The sequence below is a fragment of the Synchiropus splendidus genome, chromosome 7 (genome assembly GCF_027744825.2).
Source record: "Synchiropus splendidus isolate RoL2022-P1 chromosome 7, RoL_Sspl_1.0, whole genome shotgun sequence".
Classification (NCBI taxonomy): domain Eukaryota; kingdom Metazoa; phylum Chordata; class Actinopteri; order Syngnathiformes; family Callionymidae; genus Synchiropus; species Synchiropus splendidus.
In genome coordinates, this window is record NC_071340.1 from 6279861 (window position 1) to 6295448 (window position 15588).

At 41.1% G+C, this 15588-nt stretch overlaps 3 protein-coding genes across 3 annotated transcripts; 2 read left to right on the top strand and 1 right to left on the bottom strand.

Moving 5' to 3' along the window:
* Positions 1-274: 274 nt before the first annotated feature.
* Positions 275-3272, top strand: LOC128762341 (transcription factor BTF3-like). The gene is made up of 6 exons (XM_053870538.1): positions 275-352; positions 1240-1305; positions 1379-1492; positions 2513-2714; positions 2789-2845; positions 2933-3272. Exons 2-6 carry the CDS (start codon positions 1240-1242, stop codon positions 2977-2979), a joined length of 486 nt encoding a protein of 161 aa, XP_053726513.1. The 5' UTR covers positions 275-352; the 3' UTR covers positions 2980-3272.
* Positions 3273-8609: 5337 nt separating this feature from the next.
* si:dkey-88e18.2 (interleukin-12 subunit beta) lies at positions 8610-10134 on the top strand. Its single transcript, XM_053870478.1, has 6 exons — positions 8610-8616; positions 8679-8930; positions 9019-9121; positions 9199-9392; positions 9765-9913; positions 9997-10134. Exons 1-6 carry the CDS (start codon positions 8610-8612, stop codon positions 10132-10134), a joined length of 843 nt encoding a protein of 280 aa, XP_053726453.1.
* Positions 10135-11590: 1456 nt separating this feature from the next.
* Positions 11591-12645, bottom strand: LOC128762308 (G-protein coupled receptor 183-like). Its single transcript, XM_053870479.1, has 2 exons — positions 11783-12645; positions 11591-11716 (listed from the first exon to the last, which is right to left on the bottom strand). Exons 1-2 carry the CDS (start codon positions 12643-12645, stop codon positions 11629-11631), a joined length of 951 nt encoding a protein of 316 aa, XP_053726454.1. The 3' UTR covers positions 11591-11628.
* Between the last annotated feature and the right edge of the window lie 2943 nt (positions 12646-15588).

The window sequence follows — 15588 nt, forward strand, 5'->3', positions numbered from 1 at the left end:
GTAGAGAGATGTATTATGATGAATATTATTATTGATTATTTTTATTTATTTGGGAGAATTCATAGCAAGACAATAGTTCCCAAGAGTGACAGGCTTCAAAAAAATGTATGCGAAATAAATATTTGCTGTGTGTTGCAGAGTAACTGTCTGTTCACTACGAAAAGAAAAAAAAAAGAAAAAAACGATAATGAGTTGGAAGCTTTACAGTTTTGAGATAGAAAGGGAGTGTGTGGGAATACATTTTAGCTGTTTTACCTTGAAAAGTTGCCAATCTATTTGCCTCACTTCCGGCCTGCGTTCCTTTCTCTAAGCGTCTGACGGTTGTGTGATCCGCGTGTTTACACACTCCCAGGTTCGTTCTCTTATTTCTTTGCTTTTCGCGTCTTTACACTTTCCTAACATCTACACAGGCCTATACTTTAGTTTCGATATTTTCTGAGAACACCGTTTGAGGTGTAGTACATGTTTTAAATGTGCTAAATTCTCTATTTTCATCCGAAGAGGCCCGTCTTTGACTCGAGTCTTAGCTAGCTGCTAACTAAATAGCATTATCACGATTGCGCTAATGAAACAAGTACGAATGACCATCCGTCTGCTAAACATCATCATCGGTGGACTTTCCGAACGTCAGTGCAGCGAAACGTTTGAGTCAATTTTGACGTTATGAGTTCCGTAGTTTTGTTAACCAGGACTAGTATGGATCTTCAGTGGGTGTGCTGCTATTTTAAGGCGTGTAGCAGCTGTCCCACTCTTCAGGGAGATTTTGGGGACTTTTAACGTTCTGCAGACCATTGAAATAACCAACGTGAGTTTGTGCGGACCAATGGTGACATCTAGTTGATAGCCCGTGTCAGAAGTGTGATCGTGAGAGTAAGATTCATTACATGATTTATTGATCTCTTTCACTCATGCGTTGGAACTGATCACTCGAATCAATCACGTATGGAAATAAACATTTCACAAATGTAACTTATATTTGTACTTGCTTGTTTCTGTTTCAATGTGTATAGTTGAAATGCAGGCATATGATGTCCATGTATTCATTTAATGAACAACTTTTGCACTAGTGGGAACTGCAGTTACTACCACCACAGGTCTCTCTTGTCATTTCACCACTTCACTTGGTGTTTCTGATTTGCTTTTGCAAAACTGTGGTTTGAGGATTACAGCAATATTTCAACATTGAAATGTGAGCATTCTTCTTGGATAATCTACAAGTCCAATTTGTCTATTGTTTAGATGAAGGAGATCATGAATCAGGAAAAGCTTGCCAAACTGCAGGCGCAGGTTCGCATAGGTGGCAAGGTGAGTCAAAAGCCTTCCATTTAAGATTAGTGTTGGAGTGTTTGTCACTACCATCATGATTGTCACTTTGCAGGGTTCTGCTCGCAGAAAGAAGAAGGTGGTGCACCGAACAGCTACAGCTGATGACAAAAAACTGCAGTTTTCTCTTAAAAAGCTGGGAGTCAACAACATCTCTGGCATTGAGGAGGTACCGGTTTTACTTGTTTATCACATGTAATACATGCTTTTTGTAACACCTTTGTTCACTTGGGTCTTGGTAGGACTTTGCTTAAATCCAGACATTCATTTCATATTGTGGTCAAAATTTAAAACGCCTGGCTGAATGTGGTTTCTTTTTATTTTTTTATATTGCGTAAATAGTCTGGAATACATTGTTATGCATGTTTTTCATATATATAAATATTTACATGCATAAGTCAGCCTTTGCCTAAAAAAAATCCCAACCAAATTTTCACTTTTTTTCTTTTGTTTTTTTTCTTTATGTTAATCCTTAATGTTTTCCTAAAATGCATTAAACCACGTAGACCCTCAATAAATGAATTCTTTTTGGTTAGCTTATCCATTATGAACAGGCTTACAATGTCACTGCAAACTTTTGGAAAAGCTCAGCTTTATGCTGACTTGGATTCACACTTCCCACTGAAACAACATAACAATGGAGCTGTCTGCACTTAATACTTGACACTGTGGTCAACAAAGAAATGATCAACTAAAGCGGAAACGTGTGACTCATTGGTTGGATAGTCAAAATAATTTCGACTTGTGTTGAACTGCTGAGCAGGGAGTCTGTGCTGCCAGAGTCCCACAACAGTGCTTCTGAAAGTGGGTTGCCAGAATTTTGTCAGCAGTCTCACTGAGCTCATTTGACCTTCATCACCATTTTTGCATCTGAAAAATGCAATTGATGATATCGCATTGTCAATTCGAAGCGAAAATCGTCGTCCAGGCTGCTCTACAGGTTGTTTGATTGCATGATCGTGTCACACAACAATGTTAGTCACCAAAACCGAGTATTGTATATTTTTAATTGAATATATTCAGCCTCCGAATGTTCAGTGCATAAACAAACAAGCAACAAAAATATTTTTTTTCTCATTCACTTGGTCACTCGTTGTCGTGGGCTCTTGTGACCATGTTCAAAGAATCTTAAACAGTTGCAAGAACAGGAAAAGTTTGACTGACATTTATGTTCCCTCTTTGTCCAAAGGTGAACATGTTCACAAACCAGGGGACAGTGATCCACTTCAACAACCCCAAGGTTCAGGCCTCGTTGGCTGCCAACACCTTCACCATCACCGGCCATGCTGAGAACAAGCAGATGACAGAGATGCTGCCTGGAATCCTGAACCAGCTGGGTGCTGACAGTTTGACCAGCCTGAGGAGGCTAGCAGAGAATCTGCCCAAACCCAGTAAAGACCCCTCCACACCTTGGCCTTGACAACCTGTCGGCTGTGTCCTAACCGCATGTTTTCTCTCGTTGTAGCCGGGGAGAGCAAAGCCCCGATGGCTGCCGTTGAAGAGGAGGATGATGAAGTTCCAGGTACAAATAGTAACTTCTTACTTCGTTTCAGAGATTCCACTCGTGTTGGCACAATCAAATCTGACTGTAACCCACTTTCTCTTTCAGATCTCGTTGAAAACTTTGATGAGGCTTCAAAGAACGAAGCAAACTAGTAACTTTAAGTCCGCTCCCCCCTGTCCACTGAGCTTCTTCCCCTGTGGACGCATTTTATAGTTGTTCATCTTCTGCTGCTGCACTGTGGCTACAAATTAAAGTTGCCTTTTTATCCATCACCTTGGCAGTCATGAGAAATTGGGTTTTAGCTCCTCACCATCGCTCACAGTATTTAATGGAGTTCAACGTGCAAACCTTTTTCTTTCTCACGCCAACTCACCTGCATTGTCATGAAATTACATCAAACACGTTTTGGTGATATGAATTGTTTATTAAAGACATTTAAAACAAATGACTGTTTTTCTTTCATCTTGCAACAAGCATGGGCAATAGTTTTGATGGTTATGAGATAGAGGTCAGGTTGCGACCATTCCAGTAAACCCCCCTCCACACCCAGTGTAGATGGTGTTCCATAGTCGTCTTGTGACTGCAGGGTTTTTATTTGTTAGCCAGCTACAATATTGCTTCCTCCGAGGTGAAATGGGGATGGAAACCCATGTGTCGTTCAGTTTGTGTGTTTGGTGTTCTCAGGCTGATCTAAAGCTTGGGGAAAATGCTGAGGAAGAATGCTATTGTGAGGAGCTGATAGAGTAGCGCACCCAGTACCAGATGTAAGAGCTGGGGTCTCAAACTGACCCAAAAATGGGTCGCAGTGGCTGCAAGTTTTTTTGTTCCAACTTTAAATTGTCACACAGCTCCATCAGGCAGTTGTCTGAAGACTGTAATCAGTTGATCGGTTGGCCAGTGTTGTGCTATGGTTCAGCTAGAATCCAAACCTGCAGCCATGTGTGGATCAGTTTGAGGCCTCTGCTGCATCATGACCCACCTCTCACATCCGCATTATGAATAACTGCCTGGTAGAAAACACCTTCAGGCAGAAACTTGGACCAAGCGTGAACAATTTGAATGCTTTTTTATGCCAAAGGCTGGATGAAGTTTTGTTGATTCAATGTCTTTGTCGAGAACATGAAGCTTCGATGACACAGCAGAAATAACCTTGCAGTGGATATAGCAAATTATGTCAAGATAAGGTCCTCAGTCTTCAATGTTTATGAATGTTTATTTCAATCCCATGCCCCCCCCCTTCACTTCCTTCTGATCTCTTTTTACCAGAATAATCTAGCAGTTTGTGTGTCAGACATATTGTATTGAAAACCGTCACGTTGTTTAGGTTTTTCATTTCCTTTGTCAGTGAGTTGCACATTTTCGCTCCCACTATTGCAGTGTACATTAGTCTCAGTGTGGTTCTAGCATATGGTTGGTAGGACTTCCCTCTTCTTCTCTGCTCCTCTTCATCAGAACATAGTTTAAACAGTCTTTGTAGATGATCCAGTAGCAATTCATTTCTGGCTCTAAACATGACCAGCAGTGGTGGTCTGTCTTCTAGCTCAGGAAACTGCAGTACTCTTGCTTTAGCAAACACTTCATTGGTATGTGCTCTGTAATCTGCCCAACAGTAACCATGAATGCCATTGTATTGGCTCAAATAATGAAACACATAATGACTATCGATGAATTGATAAACTATGAACACTTGTTTATATTTTTGGAACGCAGCTGTTGTCAAACTTAGGCCATGAACTGAAGGATGGACCACAAGTGCAGGATGAAGGCAGATAAGCAGGTACTCATGGCTTGCATGGCAGAGCGATGGCTTCTGAGCCGTTGAGATGTACCTCCATGGGTGAAAAAGTATGACTGGGAGCCCATTGATGCTGGTCATCATCAAAAGACTGACAATGGACAACACCAGTGTAGAGTTCTGGGCCGGGGCGCAGCTGCACAGCGCACCACCGCTCGTGTTTTCCTGACACTTACCGGTGGTCACCTCATCGCCACCGTCCGTCACAGCACTGCTTGCGCGTATTTTTCCGCCGGTGCTCGGATGTTGCGTCAGTGAGGAGGCAGGACCTGTTACAACTTTGGCGACCTTTATTTTTCAGCATTAATCGGTGTTGACGCTGGACCCCGCTTTCAAAACCTGCTTTCATCAGGATGTCATTACGCGTCTTCGCTTATTTCTCAGACCGTATACGGAAAGTTCCGACCTTCCCAGACCGCGTATACCTGCGTGTCACGTAGACTACGACAGCGCTTCCAGGAGAGCTGCTATGACATTTGTTTAACTCTTATATCACATGGCTTCTTAGTTGACACATTACACACAACTCAGTCAATATTTCTACTCTTATGATGCAGAGGTTGAAAAGCAGCAGAGTGAAGAACAGTTCAATTTCTGCCTCTTAAACCCTCTTTCCTTATTTTTTTTTTTTTAGCTCAGTGTCTGTATTTAATTGTGCATAAAACTGTTTCTATTTAATTGTGAACGTGTGTGTATTATTGTCTGTTATGTGTCTTGTTTGGTTGTGTTTTACTTTTGTGTTTGCCTGTGTGAGTACATGTGTACATTATCATTATTGTTTTTATTATTGATTTAGTTTAGTTTCATTGTCAAGGGCAAGTTACTGTCCGTATTTTGACTGGAAAAGACAGAAAATGACAAATTTTCCCCTCCTTAAAGGAGTCTATTTCTATCTTTTTTTTTTTTCATTTCCATTTCTCTGTTCTTAATTAGTGTTTTTAGATCCTCTCCACTGTTGATAACATTTGTGTCATATGTGTCATATAAACAATTTAGGTCCCGGAACTGAGCCTTGAGGCACATTCCATCGCTCCCGTTTTGATTTAACCTCTCATCCCATATACTTCCAGTTTTGAGACCAGTATATGTTGGTCAACTCGGCTGATTTCCCACTCCTCAACCTAAACTGTTTCTTTCATGTAGAAAGAAAGTGTCTCGCTTCTGTACGGTTTTTCTTGTGTAATAAAAGTCTCGATGTTCTCTGCTTCTCAGCTGACCCCTTCTGCAGGTCATCCTCTGACATTTCTAACAGTTTCATATCTAGTCTATGAATTGCATAATGAATTATTATCTGCAACTTAGAGACAGTGACACTGAACTACCTAATTTACATGAGCTCTGTTCACAAGGGAAGCATTTTGCATGTGTAAGAGGAACCCATTTGCACATGTGAACCCACAGTGTCACCAAAACTTCTTCCTCCATAGATGGCATTTGGCAAAAGCAAATAGCTGATGACTAACTCAGGGAAACTCAGGGACTAACTCATGGGGTTACTTAGAGGAACCCTGACAACAGCATTTGGATTTGGCCAGAGTCACCTTGAAATTCTTCATTGGTCAAATCAATGAGGGTCCCTGGTAATTTATATCACTTTTATTGTCAGACTCACAGATGTACTGGTGATGGGCGATGTCTTCTTCCTCTTCTCCTCATCATGTTCCTGCTGTCTGAGACATTCAGAGAGCAGTTCATCCTTCTTCCTGATGTACTCATGGATTTCCAGTTTTGATTTTGGTTTTCTGGCTTTGTTTAATAACCTAAGATTTCAAAGGGGATCAATAGATGCAATCTCATAGATGCGTCCGCAAGAATATCCAAAAAAAAAAGTTTTTCTATGGCAAGGTCATCAGGTCTTCTTCAAAGCAATTTTAGATATTTTGTTTGGCCTAGTATTTTATCAGTTAGCCCTAAGCCTTACCCAGTCAGTATTTGATGGTACATTTCTTTCAGCCTCTATACATGTAACGCTCCAACCTCCTTTTAAGAAACCCAATCTTGAAGGATCCTAATTATTTTAAGCCTCTCATCTTATTTAAGCTCACAGGAAAATGAATGTCCTCAGAAATCTACCTCAAAATTCTCTTTTGAAAAATATGCCAGTCTGGTCTCAGCACAGGCGAACCCCCCATTTTTACATTTGTGTTAAATCTCAGTGCCGCTTTGAGACACTGCTGATCGGGGAACTTTATGGACTGCTCTCCCTCTTGTGTGGGAATCACAGACACTGCTCTCAGTTGGTTCCAGTCGTTTATCATATCAGACAGGACTTCAGTTACCTTGAGTCACTTCTCTTTCTCAGCCAGATTCACCTGAGGTGGGCCACAAGGTTCTATTTTAGGTCACATCTTATTTTCAATCTGCATGGTATCACTTGGCCAAATCATGCTCCTTGCATCTTTCAAGCATCTCAATCTATTGCAACTGTCTTGGTGATGTGACCGGCTGGATGGTTATTATTATTATTGTAATTATTATTATTATCATTGACAAATGTCATTGTTTAATTTGCATTTTATGTCTCTCTTGAACTCTCTGTTGAACAGATTTTGCCCCTGAAACTGCATCTTGATCTGATAATGGTGTTTGGTACATCAAAAATATTCTTATCAAAACTGGATCCACTTCCTCTAACCCCGAGACCATGGTCCTCAATCAGACAATGGCACAGGTTCTTTGACAGGTTGGAGAGGAAATAAAAAAAAGTGTCAGGTATGTATGAATGAATCATGTGTATCAGCAGTGCATATGACTCTACTTTGTTCCCTTTTCCCTTTTCATTCACATGATGAGCGGTCTAATAATTATGTGTGTGAGTGGAGGGCAGTCCCCTCACACCCACTGGACACCCACACTTTTATCAGAATCTTGATCGAAACCAATGGTGTCAAACCGAAGTCTGTCTATGAAATTTGTCATACAAAACCGTATAGAGGAACTGTGTGTGGGTCATCTTTATCTGCTTACTACACAAGTTTCATTTTCACCTCCAGCCTTGATGTGATGACGAATATGAACGAAACAATATTGAGAATGATGCAAAGCAGGGTAATATAAAATGCTGCTTTCTAGGTGCTGAGATAACTCACCAGATTTACAGCCAGCACGCTCCTGTTGTCCACCATCGCTCCATATTCACCACAATGGTAAGATACTGAAGAACACTGACGCTTTTATCAATTTTGCAACATGTATTTTTATAATATTGGATATTTTATAATAATAGTTCAGCTTCATAATGAAATGATTGAGATTGCTGCTATTTGTTCATGTCCTTTATTGCACCTTATAAATGTGGTCAATTTTCAAAGAAAAAATATCATTAAAAAAAACCCCATTTCTTTACAATTTCAAAGAGAGAGGAGAGGAATAAAGTAACCTCTTATTTTTGAAGTTATAGTCTCATCTGGATGTTTGAGCCTCTCACACCCTGCAGAAAATCTAATTCCAGCTGCTTCTATCAACTATACATCTAATACTTGTGAGCTCAGGTGTGAGCAGAAATGAACATGGACCTTTCGTCTCAATTGCAATTGAAACATTTTAAAAACAGTAATATGGGGCGTTAAAGTGAAAGATCACGGTTAAAGGGACACACAAGTCCCTCGCCAATAAAACCACATTTTGCTTAAGAAAATTGCTTAAAAGTATTTACCAGGAAGTACGCTGTGTTGTGTTGTGTTTCACAAAACTGATCTAATCAAATTTTACTCATAACTATATAGAGAAAAACCCTAGAAAGAACTAATAGCTATTGCTAGTAAGGCACATTTAGTCTATCTGATAAAATGATAATGATTATTGCCAATTTTTTGTTGCACGCACTATCTGGTGGCTGACATAAGTATTGCGAAGATATCTTTGTACCAACTTGTAATCATTGCATTTTTTCTTCTCAGAGAGTTTTGCTGTTTGTCGTCCTGTTGACCACCCAGACAAAAACTCACATTCTTGGTAGCTTTCCAAAAAAGTGTACGTGCTTTGCAAATGCATCGTATGAATATAATGCCACATGTAATATTCTGATATCTGATGTGGATGCTTGTGTGTCTGTAGATGTTGTGACTCAGAATCAGTCCAGTCACGTCAAAATCCACTGTGACACGACCTCTCCTGGCCCAGTCACCTGGAAGTTTAATGGTGCTGACCTGGAGCAGGTGGATTTTGCCTACCATCAAGAGCAACTGGATCTGATGGTGGAGGATGTAGACCAGCCCATGTTGGGTGAATACAGTTGCTGGAGGAATGGAGTTGAGCTGTCATCCACTCACCTGCTGGAGGAGAATGTAGTGAATGACGAGCACTTTAGTGAGTGGCAGCTCTGGGCAAAAGTCAAGGCAACAGTCAGGAGCAGTTTGACATCACAATTTTCATTTTTCCTCCCCCTTCCATTTAGAGTCTTTCCTGAGATGTTGGGCAAAATCTTATGACTGCCACTTCAGCTGTGAATGGAACCACTCTGTGTACTCCACTGTGCGTCTCGGACTCGGCTCAAACTGGTAGATCATTCATAAATTAAAAGTACGTATGGTAAAACTGGCTCTAATATTGACCTTCTTTATTTCTTTCCATGCAGCTCTCAGGGTTTGACCTCCTGTCAGTGGGTGCAGAGCTCACATAGGACTCTCAAAGGAAAGCTTCACTTTGACGTCGCACACCATCTCACTCCTTTTGCCGAGGAAACCGACGTGCTCACTCTCACTGTCGAGGCCTTCGCTGACCACTACTCCATCCTGAGGAGGACGAGGCATTTTTTCCTCAGAGATATCAGTGAGCACAATGCATTCAAGAAATAATAATGATATTTATCAAGCAATTCATTAATGAGCACCTTTCAAATATGAAAGGCCAGTGAATAATAAAATAGAAAATATAAATAATAATGAAACATCATAGTGCATATGAAATCGAAAAAGAAAGAGACATGCCAGTTATCCATAACAAGTTTTCAAATCGATAGAATATGAAGCCATTTAAACCTAATACAAGCAGAAATGTGCATTTCTTTTTTATGATGTAATAGCTAGTTATTAAAAAAATCTGAATTATAAGGTTTGTAGCATAGAATTTCTCAAGTGTTACCTGTTCACTTGAAGTAACTGTATTTATCATGTACTGTAATGATCCTTTTTTCTGGTCCAGTTCAACCTGACAGCCCTGACATTGTCAAATGTGAGGAGGAAGGGATAGCTCTGAATGTGACCATCGAACCTCCTTCTAGCTGGTCCAGACCTCACAGCTTCTTTCAGCTCGAGCATGAGATCGAATACGTGTCCAGGGACAACGGCGAGGTGAGCACTCCTTCACTGACTCATCATACAAATTTAAATCCCATCCATCACATCTTCTCACCACGTGGCTTCTCTCAAATCAGCATGGCACAACCACGTCAATTCTGATACCACAGGGAGTCAGCAGACTGAGGGTCCGATCCAGAGACCCGCTAGTGATGTCACGCTGGAGTCATTGGAGCAAATGGAAAAACGTAACTGATGCGCTGTCATGTGTCTGATGAGAATTTCATGTCTTTGTGTGTACTAGGCTCGGTCTCACACCCACACCTACGCACAACATGCCTGTTTTTCTCATAATCCCTGGAAGATATTTCACACCTATTTTATAATATTAACATAACATAACATTTATTTATTTATTTATTTATGAAGCATGATTCATATGGTTCAATGACTGCATGACTCAGTGATCAGATGGGTCACTTTACTGATAGAGCTCTACATGATCTATTCTTCCTTGTGAGTTTGTCATTTGAAGAGTTGATGTTTCAGCGTGGTCTTGTTTTTTCTCCGTGTTTGTGGTGTGTATAGATTATGTCGATTAAAGAGTGTTGCATGTACCTCCTCGTCATAAGTTTCTTTCTTCTCGTGTACATTGTCATGTTGGAACTGAAACGTTCCCTGTCTTAAACATGAATGTTTAGTTTCCACACATGCAAGCACAAACTACTTTGAATAAAACAGTGATGCATTTGTTTCATACGGGGCTTGGTCACATGCTGACTCCTGGCCACCACAGCATATGACAACTGTAGACGTGAGGACACGACCTGGATTAATGTGTCACAATTTTGTTACAGATTCACACAGGAAACAAGAGGCAATGTCGGTGCATGAACAAAAATAAGTTCTGCTGCCCAGAGTTGACTCCTAAGGTCATCCATCGCTGCCAGATGAAGCAAAAAAATCAACTGGAAGCCTGAGGAACGTCACTAAAACTAGCTCCTGTTACACCACATCATGATTGAGAGATTTGTTTTGCCGTTCTTCAGAAATATTTATTTATTTTCTTTGTTGCTGTCAAGAAAATATTTGAATTATTGTGGTATTTGTAAAATTTGCCAAAAGACAACCTGAAACCTTTAAGACCTTTTTTTAATTGTTTGTTTGTCTCTCTCCAAACGAAACACCCAAGCGCCGTGCAGACACAAACATATATCTAAAGTGTGTGCTCCCGTTCACAGCTAAACTCTTCCTCTTTGCTGTCACCTACAAAAGGATTACACCCATCTAGACTGACATGCCAAATGAGACAAAAACTCTACAGTCTGAAATTAATGCTCTACATAAAGTTTGAGGAAGTTAAGCAGGTAATTTATATTACATTTCTGTAGCATTGTGGTTGTGACGACTAATGGACACGCTAATGCGCATGTGTATGGCGGGAGGCGTATCGTTTGTAGGTAGTACGGACATGATTAAAAAAGAAGAAGCGCCCTGAACGGTCGGTCTTTCGGAAGTCTAAGTACCGCACAGCAGCCACTATTGTTTGCCGCAGTATGTCAGGTGAAGCTGGAAGTGCAACAATGAACACAACATTTTGCCATAATGATCTGACCAGTTATTCACAGCTTACGCTGGTTTAAAACATTTATATCATGTTTAACTCTTCAGTCTATTTTTTGTGAACAAATTAAGGTGTTTCACTATTGTCGCAGTCATTTACAAAACATCGGTCTGCTTTGTTTAACTCTGCATTCATACACTCACATTCACGTCTTCATCTCTTCTTTCGACTTCCTGTTGCTTGCTCGGTTCAGTTTTAGCTTGTTTTTCATGTCATCGAAGTTGAATCGGACCCTGAAAGGTAGAAGTTGAAGCTTGACACATTGTTATTATAGGATTTGGATGAGGCGGTGTTGTTACCGGACTCTCCTCCTGGGGTGGATCCAGCGCCAGATGACCCTCCACACGGCCGCCCTCAGGGCCGGGCTGCCCCAGATGTACAGGGCCGGTGTCACCAGAGCGTTCAGGCGAGCCATGATGGCAAACAGGTTGGTGGCCTCGTTCCTGAACCTCAGTCCTGTTCTGGTCAGCTGGCGGACGATGATGTTGATGAAAGAGGGACACCACAGAGCCAGAAAGCAGATGACCACGAACACAATGATGCGCAGAGACTCCTTCTTGTTGTCTCTCTCTGCACTGGGCACCTCTCTGACCAGATGATTGCGAGCGATAATGTAGAGTTTGATGGTCATCAGGACTTTGATGAGCACGATGATCTGAAGCGTCATCACCCCAAAGGCGTTAATCTGAGCCGCTTTTGAGATGGGCACCATGTTCTGGACAGTCAGGATGGAGTAGGTGTAGATCCAGCAGAAGGCACACACACTAATCACAAACGACCTGGTGATGAAGCGGTTGTAGAAGAACGGGTGGCAAACTGCAAAGTAGCGGTCAAACTGAGCAAAGAGGAAGGTCAGCACATTAACACCGAGAAACGAAGGCAGGATATAGAAAGTGCCGTTTCTAGACGGGTAGCCCTCCTGGACGTCGAAGAGCCCCAGGTAGTAGACAGAGAAGCCGGTCAGAGTGTCACTGATGCTGGTGTTCAGCATGAAGATGAAGCGGTTCTGGTTGCGCAGTGACCTGGTGCAGGAGATGCTAAGGGCCACAGAACCGGCCACCAGCACGGCACTGGTGGCAAACAGGATGTGGAAGGTGAAGATGAAAAAGTCACCGGGTGTGTCAAAGTCCACCGACAGAGGGACGGTGCAATTGCGGAGCATCCTGGTGCTCCAGCAGAGGACAGGAGCAGCTCCGGTATTTATGCAGTTGTTAAACAAACACCGACGTCTCCCGGGGTTTCACTTCAACAAGTGTTTTCATGTGTGGCCGGGATAATGAGGCCCCGCTGCAGAACCTCGTGAGGGTTCTAATCGATGACTTGTTTGTGGTTCTGCTCCATCAAACACTTGACCTTAATATCTTTGGTGCTTGCAAACCACTCAAGTCTCACAACACTGCAAACACAACTTCAGTTCTGTGACTTAGGTCTATTAAAATGATAAACGTTTGCTGTGGTCTGACCCCCGAGCGGATTTAATTATTCAGTCTGAACTGCAGCCATTACTGCCGCTCTCTATCCCATGGTGTGGTGCCACGACTCTTCACATCTGACTCAGATTTCATGGAAGAAAACGTATCATCATGTTGAAACAAAAATGTCTCCCCAGCGAAACTGCAGGCCGTGTTGTTTCTGCGACAAACTCGGCTTTTCCATCTGAAAAATGAGCCTGGTGAATACACCTCCCTTTCTAGAAACGCCACATTGATATTAGAATGAGGTGATGATTTCTTACTGAAAGTGTATTTCACTTAAGTTAGGTCAGTGCTCGTTCATTGCCGTCGTGGAAACTCAACAATTTTCACTTGCTGGGAGGTTGCTGCTGCATTGAAATGATTCTTATCATTATTCAGTGATGAATTGATTATCAACACTAGATGGCAGCACTTGTCCATGGCCAGACTTCTGCTAGACTTGAGTGGGGATACCCTCATAGACATTTCATTTTTCATGTTTTTCAAGCTCTTCTATTACTGATTTATGAGTTCTGAAGAGGGAAAAAAACACCATACAAATGCACCATGTAACAATTCTCATTCCATTTTCCACCCTGTTTAGTTCCATACCAATTCCCTTAGTGATTCTCAATGGTGGGAAAAAAAGATTTGCATATGACTTTAGAAATAGCAATTCCATTTATGGTTGTGCTCACTGTAACAGGTTTGTAACCAACTTGTGTTGTTACTAGGTCCCCTGCCAAACTGTCATTTAGTTCATTAAGTTCAAAAAGTTCCAAAAGCGCTGGGTTGACTGCAGTGAGACAGGAGTGGGTCATGCTTGGTTCATGAGCACGCATCAGAAGTGAAACTGTCAGGTGTCAACTGGAGTTTGTGTTAACCTTGTGAATCCTGAGATCAGAGCTCCAGTTCTTTAAAACGGAGGTCTTTATTGGCCCTTGTGAACAATTTAAAAACATGAATGCACAATCCATGATGGATGTATCTCATTTTATATATCTGCTTGTCACGCTTGAATTGTCTGTTTGAATAGTAATGTAAACATGACAAAACCCGAGCGTACTGGAGTTCATGACTGTACTTTTAATTGTACTTTTTACACAAGAAACTCAACAGTTCACACTGTTGATGTGATGAGATCCACCAGTGCGTCTGCTCCGGTGAGATTGCAGAGATTGTTGACTTTGAGCAGCTGATTCCTGACCCGCTACAGCTGCTGTGACGCAAACTGTCCAGGCATTACAAAACTAAGATCAACACTCCAACAACACAACAAATGTGTTTTCTTGCACTGTGAGGCACAATAAAGGCCATCTAATCTAATCTCCCAGTGATAGCAGACACACACAGCCTGAGTGTGAGACAGCTGTGCCACAGCTTTAACAAGAGACTAAAAGAACGGCCACCGGGAAAAGACTTTCCTCAGAATTAAAAAACACAACAGGTTTTACTTTGTGGTTTTTTATTAACATTTTTGTTACTTAAATTGTCACAGAGACCAACACGAACCAATACATAATTTGAATAATTTGAAAGTCCCGGCATATCATTCTGTGAATACAAAGAAATTGCAACAAATTTTGTTTGCATACACAACCATAAAATACACTGTGATTCTGCTGAGGTTCTCATAAGCGGGTCAAATACAGCTTCCATCTTGGTGTATCACTGGATTAACCTAACACCAATGCGCTGTGCACTGTCAGCCAGTGGATGAAGTGGCAATATCATATTTTTTTTTATGTTATTACTTCTTATTTGTTATTTCTTTCATGCAACAGTTGCAGCAATTCCATCTAACCATGTCCAAATCTTTAAAACTTTAATGTCGCTGTTTCTCATTTTGTAACGCAGATCACATTAGAATCATAACCAGAATCATTACTAATAAAATGCTTTGCTATGAATCCAAAATATGATGTGGGATTGAAACATGCAAGTGAGATAGAAAACGATTCCCATCCCTACAACTCATCTTAAAATGAGGATACAGTATGTTGCATTTATACTATGACAGAAACCATGCTGCAATTATGTTCTCAAAAGTCACAAATCCTTAGAAATAACTTGAACACAAAGTGTTTTATCCACAGTATCTACTGTTCTACAGGTCTGTAATTGTTGCTGATGAACTTAGAAGATCAAACTTCATCTCATCTCAATCAGGAAACTGCTACTGGGTTGAAAATTTGATTTAAGACATCTGGCTTGTCAAACTTCTGATTGGCCTGTTTAGTTTGACAAGTCATACATTGCTCCAACTCCAGCACTAAGAGGAGAGCTACAGCATATGTTGTAGCTGTAAACACTATTAAAGTCAAATTATCCAATAACGTTCTTTACATTTTCATTCATAATATTTATACAGCTATAGAAAAGCCCTGTCAGGCAACTTAGAATGTTTATACTACCAGAATCCAGTCACATCAACAATGTGACCGTATACACTGCCTGGCCAAAAAAGTCGCCACCTGGATTTAACTAAGCAAATAGGTACGAGCCTCCTATTGGATAGGTAACATAGCTTTAGCAACATTATGTGCTCAAAGAATGAGTACCTGACTGAATGACCAGGTTATTCCATCATTGGATGTTTTCTTCCCTGATGGCACGGACATATTCCAAGATAACAATGCCAGGATTCATTG

Bases quoted from the DNA above. Each gene is read 5' to 3' on its own strand.
- LOC128762341 (XM_053870538.1), top strand. From the start codon at position 1,240: ATGAAGGAGATCATGAATCAGGAAAAGCTTGCCAAACTGCAGGCGCAG. The intron at 1,306-1,378 runs GTGAGTCAAAAG...GTCACTTTGCAG, and splicing joins AGGTTCGCATAGGTGGCAAG to GGTTCTGCTCGCAGAAAGAA. The intron at 1,493-2,512 runs GTACCGGTTTTA...CTTTGTCCAAAG, and splicing joins ACATCTCTGGCATTGAGGAG to GTGAACATGTTCACAAACCA.
- si:dkey-88e18.2 (XM_053870478.1), top strand. The intron at 8,931-9,018 runs GTGAGTGGCAGC...CCTTCCATTTAG, and splicing joins AGTGAATGACGAGCACTTTA to AGTCTTTCCTGAGATGTTGG. The intron at 9,914-9,996 runs GTGAGCACTCCT...CTCTCAAATCAG, and splicing joins TGTCCAGGGACAACGGCGAG to CATGGCACAACCACGTCAAT.
- LOC128762308 (XM_053870479.1), bottom strand. From the start codon at position 12,645: ATGCTCCGCAATTGCACCGTCCCTCTGTCGGTGGACTTTGACACACCC. The intron at 11,717-11,782 runs GTAACAACACCG...TCTACCTTTCAG, and splicing joins CACCCCAGGAGGAGAGTCCG to GGTCCGATTCAACTTCGATG.